This window comes from Piliocolobus tephrosceles, chromosome 21, assembly GCF_002776525.5.
Source record: "Piliocolobus tephrosceles isolate RC106 chromosome 21, ASM277652v3, whole genome shotgun sequence".
Classification (NCBI taxonomy): domain Eukaryota; kingdom Metazoa; phylum Chordata; class Mammalia; order Primates; family Cercopithecidae; genus Piliocolobus; species Piliocolobus tephrosceles.
Genome location: NC_045454.1, coordinates 10,947,570 through 10,963,069, shown reverse-complemented (window position 1 = coordinate 10,963,069; position 15,500 = coordinate 10,947,570). Strand labels below are relative to the sequence as shown.

The following is a 15,500-nucleotide window of genomic DNA, read 5'->3' as shown; positions in this document are numbered from 1 at the left end:
ATCATGTTGGCCAGGATGGTGTCGATTTCCTGACCTCGTGATTAGCCCGCCTCAGCGTTCCAGAGTGCTGGGAATACAGGCATGAGCCACCGAGCCCGGCCAACAGCATGCCTTTTTAAAGCTATTGCAGTTCCTCTGCCCATCCTGGTGCTGAGGGACTCTCTCCCCTGTATGTAAACCCCAAGAAAACCACGAAGACCCTGTATATCGTTTGCTGGGTTTGGGTCTCAGCTTTTCTTTTTTTTTTTTTTTTAAAGAGACGGGTCTCACTCTGTGTGCTTGGCCTGCTGCAGTGCAGCTCACTGCAGCCTGGAACTACTGGGTTCAAGTGATCCTCCTGCCTCAGCCTCCCAAAGTGCTGGGATGAGAGGCGTGAGCCACTGCACCCAAACTGTATTGATCATGCATTCAGCCATCTATCCAACCATCCTTCATATTTGTTGATGCATTTCAAAATAAGTTCCAACATCAGAACACACCCCTCCTCAGTGGATACCCCTGGCTATCACACAGGTAGGGTGCCTGCTAAAGCTCTTCCCGTCCCTAGAAGCCAGTCCAGCTGTCCTGTTTGCGTTAACGGTCTTTTCCTGAGCACTGCAAGGGTAGATCCAGGCCTGTGCAGGTCACCCCTGGATCTCAAATGCTGAGTGGCTCGCACGAAGCTCAGGGACCTTAGGATGTTGACAGTAGGTGATCTACTACCGTCCACTGAGGACAGCTGACGCTGTTTGGAGGTACAAATTGTCCCTCAGTGTCTTCAAGAATGTTACCCTGAGGCCAACTGCTGAGAGAATAGGTCCATGTTTCACACATCCCCCACTCCCGCCCCGCCACCTTCTACCCTCGTTAATTCCCAGGGCAAGGGATGGTCTGGGGCAGCCTGGAGAGACCAGACCCACAAGCTTTTTAAAATAACTGCATCCTTTAATGGCAGTAATACAATTATTGGATTAAGAGACCACAGGAGAAAGGCAGGTGACGTTTCTGGAAGACAGATATGGAGTATAAAAAGGGTGTGAAATAGTCATGCAGCGATCATTGTAAAAATACAGTTCATTATATACATATTTGCACCACCAACTCTCAACTCTGAAACAGTATTTACACTTTTGTTACAATCCTGGTTAGAGAACAATTTTTCTTTAAAAGCTCGGCCTGATGGCAAATGAGAATTTCGGGTGAATTCATAGTCCCATGAGGTTCTTAGGCTGAATATTCCAAGAGGAGGGCTCCAGCTTCTATTTCATCCACAGATTTCGGTTTAAAAAATATTTTTCTTTTACAAAAGAAAATCCTCAAAAGGAGAGGAAAAACAACAACAAAAAAACCAAAACACTGCCACACTGTGTATTCATACTTATTTTACAAACACCAAGGGCTGTGCCCTCTGCTTCAAGGCCAACACTGGTGGCTGAAGACAAATCTCATTAATGATTGTTTAAAAAAAAAAAAAAAAAGACAAAAAGACCAACCAACCTGATCCCAGCACTGACCCCTCAGGGCTGTGCAGCCCTGTAGGACACCCTGCCTCCTGGCCCCAAACTATGAGTTTTTCCATTTTTCTCTTTTTGGGGTGGGGTGGGATGGCAGCCTTGTTCACCCCACCCTGAGGAGGAGGGAAGGGGAATCCCTTGGCAGGTGCCCAGGTCTCCTCATGGTCAGCAATGAAGAGATTGGCCTGCAGCCACACAGCGGGCCAGGGAGACAGGCAGATGGAGCCACAAGCACACACTTCCTGAGGCCCCTCAAGTGGCCCAGAGGCAGGATAGCAGGCCTCCCCCAGCACCCCTTGCGCCCATCTCCCAGGCTGTGTCCATAGGTGGGCCTCCTCCAGGGCTCTGCAGAGGAGGCTGGCCCTCAGCCAGGGTGGGAGTGTGGGGGCAGCAGAGGCTCTCCCTCCCCTGCCCGCAAGCTTCCCACTCTCCTTAGCCCCTTTCTGAAGTGTACACAAATCTCACAGAGCAACACACCTTGAAACCCCTGCATCTGCTGGGTTGGGAGAGGAAACCTGAACACATCAATACCTGATGCCCTGCAGGTCACACAGTGTGAGGAGGTGCGAGGAAAACAGAAGAAACACTTGGCCAGGAGCCACCCTAGGGTCCCTGCTGTTGGGGCCTGGCGGCGCAGCCACTTCACGGATCCTGGAGCTGTCCGGGGCCGAACTGCAGTGCGGTCATAGCGGGTGCGTGGCTTGAGGATCAGGACAGACCCTGGTGCGGGCAAGGAGGGTGTGGCCCTGATGGGACAGGTCGGGTTAATACTGACAGAAAACTGGTGCGTGCTCCAAGGGGCTGCCTCCTGGAGGTGGCTCTTCGGGACTCCACCCCACACCGGCCCCCACTGCCTTTGAGTCGAGTTCTCACACTGGAGGCTCCTGCTGCAGGCTGGGGGGCACTGGCTTGCTCTGGACGGAGGGTGGCAGGGAGGGCACACGTAGTAATGCAGGGACAGGAGCAGGCACGTGCCAGGGAGCCCCAAGTGCCACTGAGGGTTTTTTCCTTAATACCTTTTCACTGTCACCATCTCCTGAGTGGGTTGTCACGCCCTGCACTGAAAAGACAGTGATGGTGTACCCTAGGATTCTAGAAACGCTTGAACCTGCTTCCACACAGGCCCTGCCATGGTCTTGGTTCTGGGTCTCTTTGGGCACAGGGTAAGGAGCGTTCAGTGCCTTCCAAGACACCAACTGTTCCCTTTGTCCTGGGGAAAAGGGGCCATGCTTTGCCCAAAAAACCCACTGGGCCTCCAGAGAGGCCCGGCCAGGCAGAGTCCATGGGGTCTGAGTCTGGACACTGGCAACAGTTCACAGGTTTGCGGGCACGAGTCGGTTTGCTCAGCAGGAGCCCCTGAGCCCGCCACACTGACTAGAACTTAAGATGGTTATATACAATTTATAAATCTCAAAGAAAGTACTACTAAAAAAAAAAAAAAAAAGAGAAGAAAAGCAAAAGAAAAAGGAGAAAAGAAAAAAGGAACACCCAGCCTGCCTCCCCTTCCCCACAAGTTCCCCACCCCGGGTGCTGCCCTGAACGCCACCCTAGGAAGGGCGGCTAGAGCCGTGGCTCTGGCTGGACACTACTGGCAAAAGGGGGAGGCCGTGGGGTCGAAGCCTTTAAAAACATCCTTTAGGGACGCTGCATCCTGCTCGCCCTCGCGGGCCGGACTGTTCCCAGCAAATGGACTTCCTGAGCCCGTCTTGGGTGCCTGCTTCACCGTCCCGAAGAGGGTGGGAACAGGCAGGTTGTGCACCCCGGGCTGGGGTGGGGCACCCTCAGGAGGTGGGGTGGCGGTGGTGGCGGTGGGGGCTGTAGCGGCCTTGGGCCGGGGCCGGTTGTAGCTGTTGTATCTGTCCGTGGGGGCGCCCCCATCGGCACCAGCCTTCCCTGTCTCTGGCTGTTCCAGGGCAGACTTGCGGATGAACGGGGGCTCCTTGGCCTTGGAGGCCGAGCTCTTGCCATTACCCTCAGCACCCTTGGGCTGGGTACCGGTGTCAGAGGCCGGCTCTGTGGCTTTGCCCCCCGCGTTGGGAGTCCTCGGGTCGTAGAGGCTGATGCCGCTCAGCACGCTGCTCTGCCCGCTCCCTCCACCCTGGCCCAGCCCACCGGCTGCCAGCACGCGAGGGTCGTAGGGAGCGGTGGCTGGTGGGGAGGCATCCCCACTCGGGCTGGCAGTGGGAGAGGGCGCCTCAGCGGGGCTGGGCTTAGCAGCCCGGGAGGAGGCCGTAGAGTCTGTGGGTTTCTGCAGCCGAGGGTCGGTGGGGGCCTTCCGCACCCGGGGGTCACTGGGTTTGTCGGTGGAACCGGGAGCAGCTGAGGAGCCGGTGGCATTGACCGTCTTGAGGATGCGAGAGAGAAGTTCAAAGTCGGGGAGGTTGGCGCCCTGTGTGCTGGAGTCTGTGGAGGCACCCGGGCGCTGCCGGGCGTTGGGTGGCCCTGCCGTTGCGGCACGGTGCAGGCGGGGGTCCAGGGTGGGCATGGACTGCAGGGCAGCGGGCACGGGGGGCACTGCGTCCTGCTTGGGGACGGGTAGGGGGATCAGGTCCTCGGGATTCCAGAGCACGGTGCGGGCGAAGCTGGGCTTGCTCAGGGTCACGTCCTTCTTGATGTGGCTGAACTGCTGCAGTTGTGACCGCGGGTCCCGCAGGGGGTGCCCGGGGAGTGGGTCCAGGGGAATGTTCACGGCCTTCTCCCGCAGGGCCCGCTCCCCTTCCTCTTCCTCCACAGGGGGCGGCCCAGACCCCTTGGAACTGCTGGGGCCCACAGGGTTGGAATGAAGGCTGCCTTCAGGCTTGGAGGTGGGCAGGGCGCGAGCCAGCCGAGGATCGGAGGGTCCGGAATCCCCTGGGCCAGACCCGCCAGAGGCCTCTGCATGGCGGCTGAGTCTGGGGTCCCGGCTGAGGCGAGGGTCTGCCAGCCGGCTTCCTGTGGGGTGTCCCTTCTGGAGGCGGGGGTCTCCCAGCCCACTGCTGCTCAGCTCTCCAACTGAAGCCGGGGGTCGGCTGGACGTCTGCTGCCTCAAGGTCTTCAGGATGGAGGTTACACTGCTTCCACCCTCATCCTCATCACTTGAGTACCAGTTTCCGGTGTCACCTGGGAAAGAACAGAGGAGCAGGGAGGGGTAAGTGGGCGCATCCACCACCCGTCCTCTTGGAGCCCACAGCAGCCCACCGTGAGCAGCTCCTCTGCTCGTGCCTCTGAGAACCTCAGGTCCTCCTCTCTAAGGCTCCCTCCCCACAGCAGGCGGCTGAGGAGACCTAGGGAGCTAAGGCGCTACCGTTTATGCCATGCTCCCAGCGCTCCTCAGTGGCAGCACTGCAGTAGTTGTTTGTTTTATTTAAGTAACTCACAACCACCCCAGGAGGTAGTGATACTATGATGCCTATTTGACAGATATGAAAACAGAGGCACGGTGCTGTTACATCGGAGTCAGGGCCAGGACTGGGCTGGGACTCCTAACCCAGAGCTCTGGCGTCTCCTCCCGCCCACCTCTGGGCTGGTTCAGCCTGCACTGTGGCAAGTGCAGCTGTGGGCACCTCCTTCTGGAGGTCCTCGTAGCAGATACCATTGACTCAGTTCTGGCTGGGCCTGGGGCTCACAGACACTTGCCCCCAAACCGGCTCACGATGTCCCTATGTCCCAGGGAAAGGTGGCTGGAACAACTAGTCACCGGCTAAGAGGCAGGGCCAGCTGGGCAGACTCAGACATGGGCTCAAGCAAAACCTAGGCCAGTACAGCCTGGGCCATTGGGGGAGCCGCCCCTCTTCCTGCTGTCCCACTGGCTCCTGGGATACTGTCAGGACCACCTGTGGCCTCTAGTTTCAGGATCTAGAAACCACTTGTCATTTTATCCCAAGGCGGACACCACTAAGTCAACCACACAGCAACTGAGACTTGGTGGCTCATGACTATGATTATTACTGGTTAATTTCAATGACTCTCTTGTCTGTTGGCTCCTTGAGAACATGGTAGGAAAACGGGGGCTGCGAAAGTCTCCCTAAAGCCTCCTCTGGCAGGGCGCAGGCAGTTGATCCTGTCGGTGGCTCTCTCTTCCAGGAACCAGCCCTCCACCCTACTCTATGGGATCAGTGTCTCTCCTGAACCCAACACAGAAAGCCATCCCTGACTGCCAGTTTTCTCAGGGACATACAGCAGCCCCAGCCCGGCTTCATGGCCCTGGACAGGGTTCCTCCCTAGCCATGGGCTCCTTCCCGACAGGAAACCCAACCTGGAACACCCCACCACCTCCGCTCCCCTGCACAGTGGCCCAGGGCCTGTGCCCCGGCCCCTGGGGCGGACACGTGCCTTCCTCATTCTCCCGGTCCTGCTTGCTGCTCTCAGCCAGCCTCCTCGCTCTCTCCTCCTCCTCCTGCTGCTTCTGCTGGATCCTCAGGTACAGGGCCCTCTGGGCTGAGGGCAGGAAGTCAGGGACACCGGCGCCTGGCTTCGGCCGGCCTGGGGGCCCTCCCTCAGAGAAGCTGTCGGGCTCCAGAGGGTGCTCAGGGAAGAGGTGCTCCCCAGGCTCCCCTGGCAGCTCTTCGTAGTGCCCGTAGTCCTCTGTGGCAGGGAAGAACCGAGGGTTCATGTCGGGAAGGGCCTCCAGGTGCCAACTCCAGCCCCCCCCCCCCCCTCACTGCAAACCCACCCCGATGGCGATGGAGGACGACGCACAGCCTGCCCCTGCCTGCCCTCCCCAGGTCTCAGGGGAATGGAGCCGCCCATGGGTAGCCCCGCCTACGTGAAGAATGAGGTTCAGAGAGGGTTGAGTGATGGGGGCAAACGCTTATGAGGTGGAAACAGGATGGAACATCGGATGTACATTTGTAAGACGCAAGGAGAAGGCTTTGAAAAGACAGAAACAGTCCCTCCAGGATGCAGATTCTAGAGAGGCCAGGGATGGATCCTGCACTCTTTCCTGTACTTGTTTAATTATTTTGGATGGACAGGAGTTTCATGGTTTCTTTCTAACAATTAATAAGGAAACACTGTACATCTCATAGTGAACTCAACCATGTTCAACACTAAAAGCCAGGAAAAGAGAATGAAATGAGCCAAAGTGCTGCTCTGGCCAACAGAGGCTCCAGAGTGCCTCCCCTCCTGCTCCACAGCATTAGGGGGTCTCTCAGGAAGCACTGGGCCTCCACCTCCTGCAGTGTGGGCACTGGCACCAACCACCTCACCCCATGCACTCCCCCAGTTCCTAAGCCAAGAGCTGTGGGCAGCGGCACAGGCTGACGTGGGGACGCAGCAGGCGTAGAGGGGAGGGCAGGCTCGGCGACACCTCCTGCATGTTGCGTGTGTGCATGACATGTGAGTATGGGAGACAGCGAGTCACCGAGACGGGGGGATGTCTAGAGTCAGTGCTTCCCCACAAAACACTATGCAGTGATGGAAATGTTCTAGATCTGCAGGGCAACATGTGGCCACCTAAATCTTCCTGGGGCAGCCGAGCATTTAAAACGTGGTATCTAAAAAAGTGCACTTGTAACTTAGCTTACATTAATTTCAACTTCGTCAAGTAAATCTGATGGGCCAGCCTGCTCTGTGACACATCCCAGTGCAGAGCTGGGACCCACTCGACGAACCAGACAGCCAAGGGTCCCCCTTCACACACAGTGTGTGCACACACCAGACACCACAGACCATACATGTTAGAGGGAGGGTTTTATGAAACAGGATTACCCTAGAGATACCTACTGCTACCAATGTGACCGACTTCTGGTTCCCCACCAGCAGAGCTTCTCCCATGCACCTTTCAGATGCTTTTGTTAAAGGGGGTGGAGCTGAGAGAACCCCAGTACCTCATTGTGGCAGCCTGTTTTTCTCATCTTTCTAAAGCACCCACTCTCACCCGAGTACCTGCTCTCCTGGCTCTATGCACCACCTAAAGTCAAAGCCCATGTTTACATTTTGATCTCTAGCCTGGGCCTCTCCCTGATGCCCCTGAAACCACCCCTCAAAATTTCTACGTGGCCGTCAAGAGGGGCAGGCACCCTGGAGTGACTATGCCCCACGTCCAGCGCCCCATCCTCAATGCCGCTCCTGCCTGCCTTGCAAAACACACACGGGACTCACACTGCCCTACGGCGCCGCATCCAAACCTCGAAGCCCTGCCTTGCACTCCAGCAGCTGCCCTGCTGTCTCTGCCCAGGGACAGCCCCCAGCAGCTGCCACAGCAGCATCCCCAGCTCAACACAGGGCCGCCCCCACCCAGAGGTCCCATCGTTCCTCACGTTGCAAGTGCTGCTTCACTTCTCAGAGAGACTTTTGTGACCATCCCCACTGAGGCACTGAGCCTTCTGGCCCACCACCACGGTACCCCACCTTTTCTTCTAACAATGGCCAATGCTGAAAGGAGCCAACTCCTCTATCTACACGCTTGCCACCTGCTTCGTTCCACCAAGATGCAACTGAGCAAGGACAGTGGTGGCCTACTGTGCCTGGCCCTCCTCCTCCAGAGGGCTGCACATCGCATCTCCTACAGCTGCAGCAGCGTCATCTAAACCCCTCTGCTCACTGCACACACGTTACCAATGCAAAAGGAAAAAAAGGCAGGAAAACGGCCGGTAAAGGGCACAGAACCCACAGAGTCCTGGGGTGGACACTGGTTGCTCCAAGCCGAGAATTGCCTGGAAAGAGATAGTTTTGGCCAGGCCACTAACTGAGCCCTGATGGGCCCATCAGCCTCTCAGTCTCACACCCTTGCACACTCGTCCCTCTAACTTCCCACGCTTCCGATTCCAGGCACAGCTTGCAAAATTAAAAAGAAACAACCTATAATGATAATAAACAGAATATTCCTTTCTTCCTCAACAGAATAATAAATCCTATGTTACTGAAAACATTCAACCATTACATGGGACAGAGATGGAGTCATGCTTTTGAAGAGACTCGGACGAAGGAAGAAAAATCACATCTCCCTGACTACTCCACTGTGTAAAGCCCGCAACCCCAGGCAGTCACAGCCGGAGCCTGCATACCTGCATCCCCCAGGAGTCCGGGCTCCATCTCCATGCCCTCCTGCTGCTGGTAGAAGTTTTCATAGAAGTTCTGGGCTGGCGGGATAGGGGGCATCATTCCAGAATGTGGGGAGTCTCCAGGGCCGTAGGGCATCATTGGAGGGCCACCAGGGCCCATGGGTGGGCCAGGATTCATGCCAGGGCCCATCTGCATGTCAGGGTGCATGTCCGGGTGCATGTCGGGGTGCATGTCTGGGTGCAAGTCAGGGTGCATGTCAGGATGCATTGGACCGCCCATTGGCCCTGGGGGTCCCATGTTGGGCCCAGGGCCCATTGGCCCTGGGGGTCCACCGGGTCCAGGGAACCTAGAAGAAGGAAAAGGTGCCTGTGAGGGAAGCTGCAGACCAGGACTCCCACAGTTGGGGAGAGAGGCAGGACCCTGCCCCAGCCAGGCTTACCCTGACAAGAGGAACCTGGCTGGGCCCAGGATAGCGTCCCCTGCCTACCGAGGGGGCCCAGGGCACTCACCTCACACCCAGCTTCTCAGCCAGCTGTCCCGTGGGCCGTACCACAATCTCAAACAAGGACGGGATCTTCTTGTTGTACATGTCCTGCTGCTGCAGTTGCTGTGGGGACAGCGGCTCATGCACTGGCATGGGCATCTGAGGGGGCCCGGGCGGCGGGGGAGGGGGTGGGGGTGGGGGTGGGGGGCCACCCTGCATGGGCCTGCCGTTGGGAGAGGTTGGAGCCTGTGGGCCAGGGGGCCGAGGAGGGGTGGGCAGGAGGCCCACACCAGGGGGCGGTTTAGGCAGGGGGTTGATGCCCTGCTTCTTCAGTTCCTCCACCTCCTTCTCGTCCTCGGCACCTGCTTCTGCATCATCAGCCAACATCTGCGGGTGAGAAAGAACACAAGAAGGTGTGGACAGGGTCAGGATGGAAACGGACCTCTCCAGGTCTCAGAGCTGAAGTTTATGAGGAGAAGGTCCACAATACAAGGACCTTGAGGTCTAAAGGCATAAAGCTCATGACCACAATGGCTCTGTAACAAAAATCATCAGCCATCTCTCTGCTCCACTCTCTGGGACCAGCTGGCGGGGGGGGGGGGGGCGCCTGTTCTTGCTCTATGGCAAAATACAAGAGAAAGTGTACTGTTCAACCATTAAAAGTGAACGATTCGGCTGGGCGCAGGGGCTCTCATCTGTCATCCCAGCACTCTGGGAGGCCGAGGTGGGTGGATCACTTGAAGCCAGGAGTTCAAGACCAGTCTGGCCAACAAGGAAAAACCCCGTCTCTACTAAAAATACAAAAATTAGCTAGGTGTGGTAGCGCATGCCTGTAGTCTCAGCCACTCAGGAGGCTGAGGCAGGAGAATCACTCGAACCTGAGAGGCAGAGGCTGCAATGAGCCAAGATTGCACAACTGCACTCCAGCATGGACAAGAGATGAGACACTGTCTCAAAAATAAATACACAAGGCCAGGCGTGGTGGCTCATGCCTATAATCCCAGCACTTTGGGAGGCCACGGTGGGCAGATCACCTAAGGTCAGGAGTTCAAGGTCAGCCTGGCCAACATGGTGAAACCCCGTCTCTACTAAAAATACAAAAAAATTAGCCGGACATGGTGGTGGCCACCTGTAATTCCAGCTACTTGGAAGGCTGAGGCAGACGAATCGCTTGAACCCGGGAGGCAGAGGTTCCAGTGAGCCGAGATCACACCACTGCATTCCAGCCTGAGCGAGAGAGCCAGACTCCATCTCAAAAAACAAAAACAAAAACAAAAACAAAACAAAGTGAACGATTCAGTGGCATTTGGCACATTAACAATGTTATGCAACCACCACTTCCATCTAGTTCTAGGACATTTTCATCACCCCCAAAAGAGACCCTGTACGCACTAAGCAATCACTCCCCATCCTCTGCCCCCAGCCCCCGGGAGCCACGCTGCTTCCTGTCTCCCCAGACCTGCCCCTGCTGGACAGCTCCTGTGAACAGACTCATGGCGCTGAGTGTGACGGGCGCTTTCGCTTAGCAGAGTGCATCTACACTGCTACATCTATCAGTATGTCACTCTGTTTTTTATGGGTGAATCATATTCCACTGTCCTGTTTGGATGTTAAGGGCCTCTGATCTCACCTGTAATAAGACCCAAACTCCTGAACATAACCTTCAGGGCCTAAGACCAGGGGTGGGTGTGTGGCTATCTGGGGAGGACTGGGAAGCTTCCCGGCAGCTTCATTTCCTCCCACGATCCCAACTCCTCCAGCCCAACCACCCAGCCTCATTTCAGTGCAATGAGCAGTCAAGCTCTCCCTTACAGGGCCAGGACCAAGCTTCCCCCAGGCTTTTATTTTTCCCCGTTATTCCCATGTGGCTCAACGTCACCCAACTGTTTAGGTCCCTCATTAGATGTCAATTCATAGTGTCTGTCCAGTCTCCTGTACTCACTACTGGGGCACCAGGAGTTCTCTGCTAACACTGCCTATGGCTTGTTAGATTATTCAGTCATTCCCGTGTTGATCCTGGCTCACCTCCCTGTCAACTCCATGAGGGCAGGAATGTTTCTTCCCTGCTTTATCCCCAGGGCCCCCACAAGACCTGATACAGGGCAAATGCCCAATGAGTGAATGAGAAATGTCAAAATCTCAACTGGACTAGAATGTTTCATCAGTTAGGATCGCGTGCAGAAAAGGGAACACAGCAGGCCTGGCTGCTCTCCTTGGAAGGCCTGCTTGCAAGGCTAGGCCTTGGCTGGTGTCTGGCAAGCTGGATTTTGGGAGGGCTCCCAGCATTCACTGTCTAGTAAGAGGGGCTTGGCCGGGCGCAGTGGCTCAAGCCTGTAATCTCAGCACTTTGGGAGGCCGAGGCGGGTGGATCACGAGGTCAGGAGATCGAGACCATCCTGGCTCACACGGTGAAACCCCGTCTCTACTAAAAATACAAAAAAAAACTAGTCGGGCGAGGTGGCGGGCGCCTGTAGTCCCCGCTACTCGGAGGCTGAGGCGGGAGAATGGCATGAACCCAGGAGGCGGAGCTTGCAGTGAGCCGAGATCGCGCCACTGCACTCTAGCCTGGGCGGCACAGCGAGACTCTGACTAAAAAAAAAAAAGGGGGGGGCTCACTGCATCTAAACTGTTTCTACAACCAATGCAGTTGGTGCTAAATGCCTGCTTTGCCCCCCAGATCTGGAATTTTGGTCCATGCCAGGCAGAGGCTGCCTAGGTGAATGGCCCTAGTGAAAACCCTGGGCGTTGAGCAAGTCTTCTCACAGACAGAATGGCACTTGTGCTGTCACAGCTGGAGGAGGGCAGCGTGGCCCCTGCGAGTCCACGGGGAGAGGATGTGCCTGCTTCCTCCGGGTGCCCTCATGTACTCATTCCCGGGGCTGAGTTTGCCTGTGTCCCTTCACTGGAGTAACATCTTGGCTGTGAGTCCCCCAGCAAGTTGCTCTGGGTCATCTTGGGGACCCCAGCACAGATCCCTTAGTGGGTCCTAACACGGGGTCAGGATAAACTAGTCCTGCCCCTCTGCCCAGGAACAGCAGGGATGACGGAAATAGGACCCCCTGGTGGGGGTTGTGCAGTCGCAGTTTTCCCTTCTCCTAGCCATTAGCACTGGTACCTGGACCCTGGAACCCCAGGGTCCAACAAGAATGTGGCTTCTGGCCGGGCGCGGTGGCTCAAGCCTGTAATCCCAGCACTTTGGGAGGCTGAGACGGGCGGATCACGAGGTCAGGAGATCGAGACTATCCTGGCTAACACGGTGAAACCCCGTCTCTACTAGAAATACAAAAACTAGCTGGGCGAGGTGGCGGGCGCCTGTAGTCCCAGCTACTCGGGAGGCTGAGGCAGGAGAATGGTGTAAACCCGGGAGGCGGAGCTTGCAGTGAGCTGAGATCCAGCCACTGCACTCCAGTCCGGGCGACAGAGCAAGACTCTGCCTCAAAAAAAGAAAAAAAAAAAAGAATGTGGCTTCATGGAGGAGGGGTGGAAAACGACACGGTGGAACCCCTCTGTCCTTCTGAGCCCTGCTACTCCAGGTGTGGTCAGCATGTGAACCAGCAGCGCAGGGGGACCCGTGGAGGCAGAATTCGCATTATGCCCTTGGAGTGTGGGCAACGCCACCTGAGATGAGCCTTGCTGGGAGGGCCCAGAGCCTTGTGTCAGCTCCCAGCACTGCTGCTTTCAGCACTGCCATGGGCTCACTTCCTCCTGGCCCAAGGGCCCTTCCTCAACTGTGTGTGCGGCTATGGGTTGCGCTGCATCTGCCACCCTGCATTTCCCTCCTCCTCTTTAGTCCTGACTGCCGCACATCCTGGGGCCACCACTGACACCTCCTCACAGAGCCTCCTGAACGTCTGCCTCATGAATAGAGCCCAGCTAGAGTCCTGGGCTCCCACACTTGTTCTTCACGGCCTGATCCGTGTGTGTGTGCACGAATACACACATACACACACACACTCACACTCCCCATGTGTCATCAGCATCTGCCCAAGGACCTAACCCTGCCTCCTCACCACCCCCAGTGCCTGGCACAAACAAGGCACAGAGATTTATCGAGTGAACGACTAAGCAAGCAACACAAACAAATGCACTCTGCCATTCATTCCCTGGAATCCAGAGGCTGGGTCCAGCGCAGAGAAGAAAGGAGCTCAGCCTCTGACTGGTTGACTCCAACATGGAGTCAACTGCAGAGTCAACCCAAACTGCTCATCGGTCCTGCCAGCACAGACCCTGTGGCCCCTCTGTTCCTGGCCCCTCCACCAGCAAAGACACCAGCTGAGACAACTAGCACCCCACTAGGTGCCAAAGCCTCTCTAGCCAGGACAGACTCTCAGTGATCAGTTTCCAAAAGTCAGTCACCTTCTGCAAGCAAGAAGTAACACTTGTAGAGGTACAGAGGCATGTGGGCTGAGCCCATCAGGCCATGTGAATAAGCACCAGGAAATGGAAACAACGCAAATGTCTTTCAACAGATGGATGACTGGATAAACAAACGTAGATCATCCACTTGGTGGGGCACTACGCAGCAACAAATGGTAATGAACTGCTACTTGCAACAACGGGTGAATCTCAAAGGCTTCATGCCAAGTGCAAGAGGCCAGACTCAACAAATGCATGCGTGTGCACTGTGTACACTCACAATCTTAAAGTTTGTTTACCCCACAATTCTATTTATATGATTTGCTTGAAAAAGCAAAACCAAAAGACAGACCCTGACCCACGGTTGCCGCACTGGAGATGTGGGGTGGCATTTACTATAAAAGACACAGCGGAGTTTCTGGGGTGACAGAATGGGTTTCCTAGATCCATCTTGTGGGGTGGTGACATGACTCAGTGTGTTTGTCTAAACTCATAGAACTAGGCCGGGTGTGGTGGCTTATGCCTGTAATCCCAGCACTCTGGGAGGCAGAGATAGGTGGATTACGAGGTCAGGAGTTCAAGACCAGTCTGACCAAGATGGTGAAACCCCATCTCTACTAAAAAAAAAAAAAAAAAAAAAAATCAGCTGGCCGGGCGTGGTGGCTCAAGCCTGTAATCCCAGCACTTTGGGAGCCCAAGCTGGGTGGATCACAAGGTCAGGAGTTCAAGACCAGCCTGACCAACATGGTAAAACCCGATCTCTACTAAAAATACAAAAATGAGCCGGGAGTGGTGGTGCACGCCTGTAATCCCAGTTACTCAGGAGGCTGAGGCAGGAGAATCGCTTGAACCTGGGAGGCGGAGTTTGCAGTGAGCCAGGGTCACGCCACTGCACTCCAGCCTGGGTAACAGAGGGAGACTCCATCTCAAAAAACAAACAATTAAATAAATAAATAAATAATTAGCTGGGCATGGTGGCGGGCCTCTGTAATCCCAGCTATTCAAGAGGCAGAGAATTGCTTGAACCTGGGAGGCGGAGGCTGGAGTAAGCCAACATTGCACCACTGCACTCCAGCCTGGACGACAGAGCGAGATTCCATCTTGGGAAAAAAAAACTCACAGAACTATGTATCGGACGCGGTGCTTCATGCCTGTAATCCTAGCACTTTGGGAGGCTTAGGTGGGTGGATCACCTGAGGTCAGGAGTTTGAGAACACATGGCTAACATGGTGAAACCCCGTCTCTATTAAAAATACAAAAATTAGCTGGAAGTGGAGGCAGGCACCTGTATGAGACAGGAGAATCACTTGAACCCAGGAGGCGGAGGTTGCAGTGAGCCGAGATCACACCATTGCACTCCAGCCTGGGCAATAAGAGTGAAACTCCATCTCAAAAAAAAAAAAAAAAAATGGTACCAAAGACGACACACAAAAACATATAATGCTAAGAGCTGGTTAAAGCACTCAGATAAATTTAGAAGGTATAGATTTTCAGCTAGGTATGGTGGTTCACATCTGTAATCCCAGCACTGTGAGAGGCCAAAGCGGGCGGATCACCTGAGGTCGGGGGTTCAAGACCAGCCTGATAAACATGGAGAAACCCCGTCCCTACTAAAAACACAAAAAATGAGCCGGGCGCAGTAGCACACGCCTGTAATCCCAGCTACTCGGGAGGCTGAGGCAGGAGAATAGCTTGAACCTGGGAGGCAGAAGTTGTGGTGAGCCAAGATCGCGCCACCGCGCTCCAGCCTGGGCAACAAGAACAAAACTCCATCTCAAAAAAAAAAAAGAAGGCATGGATTTTCAGGAAGGGGTCTGTGTGCATACTCCCAGGCAGAAACCTACAACCCTCTAAGTTTTGCAAACATCAAGTTTTGCTTTCAGAAAACACTGCTCTCTACAGAATTTACTTTTAACAGATTCAAGTACCATTATATTTTCTCTCTGCTGGCTTCATAGGTGCCTTCCATGAAACCAAGGGAGATCAAATATAATCCCAATGCCATTTAAAAAATGTTTTTTCCAGCCATTGAAACTACACACAAAAAGCTCCCATAAAGTATCTCTATTTTTTTCATTATTTTTTATTATTTCCTAAAAGTATGTTTGGAGCTAAATGAGACACAGTGTTAAAAATTAATTTCGCGAAGTGGGTGGATTATTTGAGGTCAGGAGTTTGAAACC

General features: G+C 55.0%; 1 protein-coding gene across 8 annotated transcripts in view; it reads right to left on the bottom strand.

The window, feature by feature from the left end:
• ZC3H4 (zinc finger CCCH-type containing 4) overlaps positions 1–15,500 on the bottom strand; it is a 62,708-nt gene that overhangs the window by 10,010 nt on the left and 37,198 nt on the right. For 3 of the 8 annotated variants that reach the window (XR_003309984.2, XR_003309985.2, XR_003309986.2), the window contains exons 11-14: positions 8,987–9,348; positions 8,480–8,823; positions 5,805–6,056; positions 2,025–4,592 (exon numbers count right to left, since the gene is read on the bottom strand). Coding sequence is in view for 5 of the 8 variants with exons in the window: in XM_023182254.3 (XP_023038022.3) it covers positions 3,079–4,592; positions 5,805–6,056; positions 8,480–8,823; positions 8,987–9,348 (2,472 nt within the window). In the remaining 3 variants the exon portion in view is untranslated. Of the gene's footprint in view, positions 1–903; positions 4,593–5,804; positions 6,057–8,479; positions 8,824–8,986; positions 9,349–15,500 lie in introns of those variants that run through there. The other 5 variants (XM_031934803.1, XM_023182253.3, XM_023182255.3 and 2 more) reach the window with 3 other exon arrangements.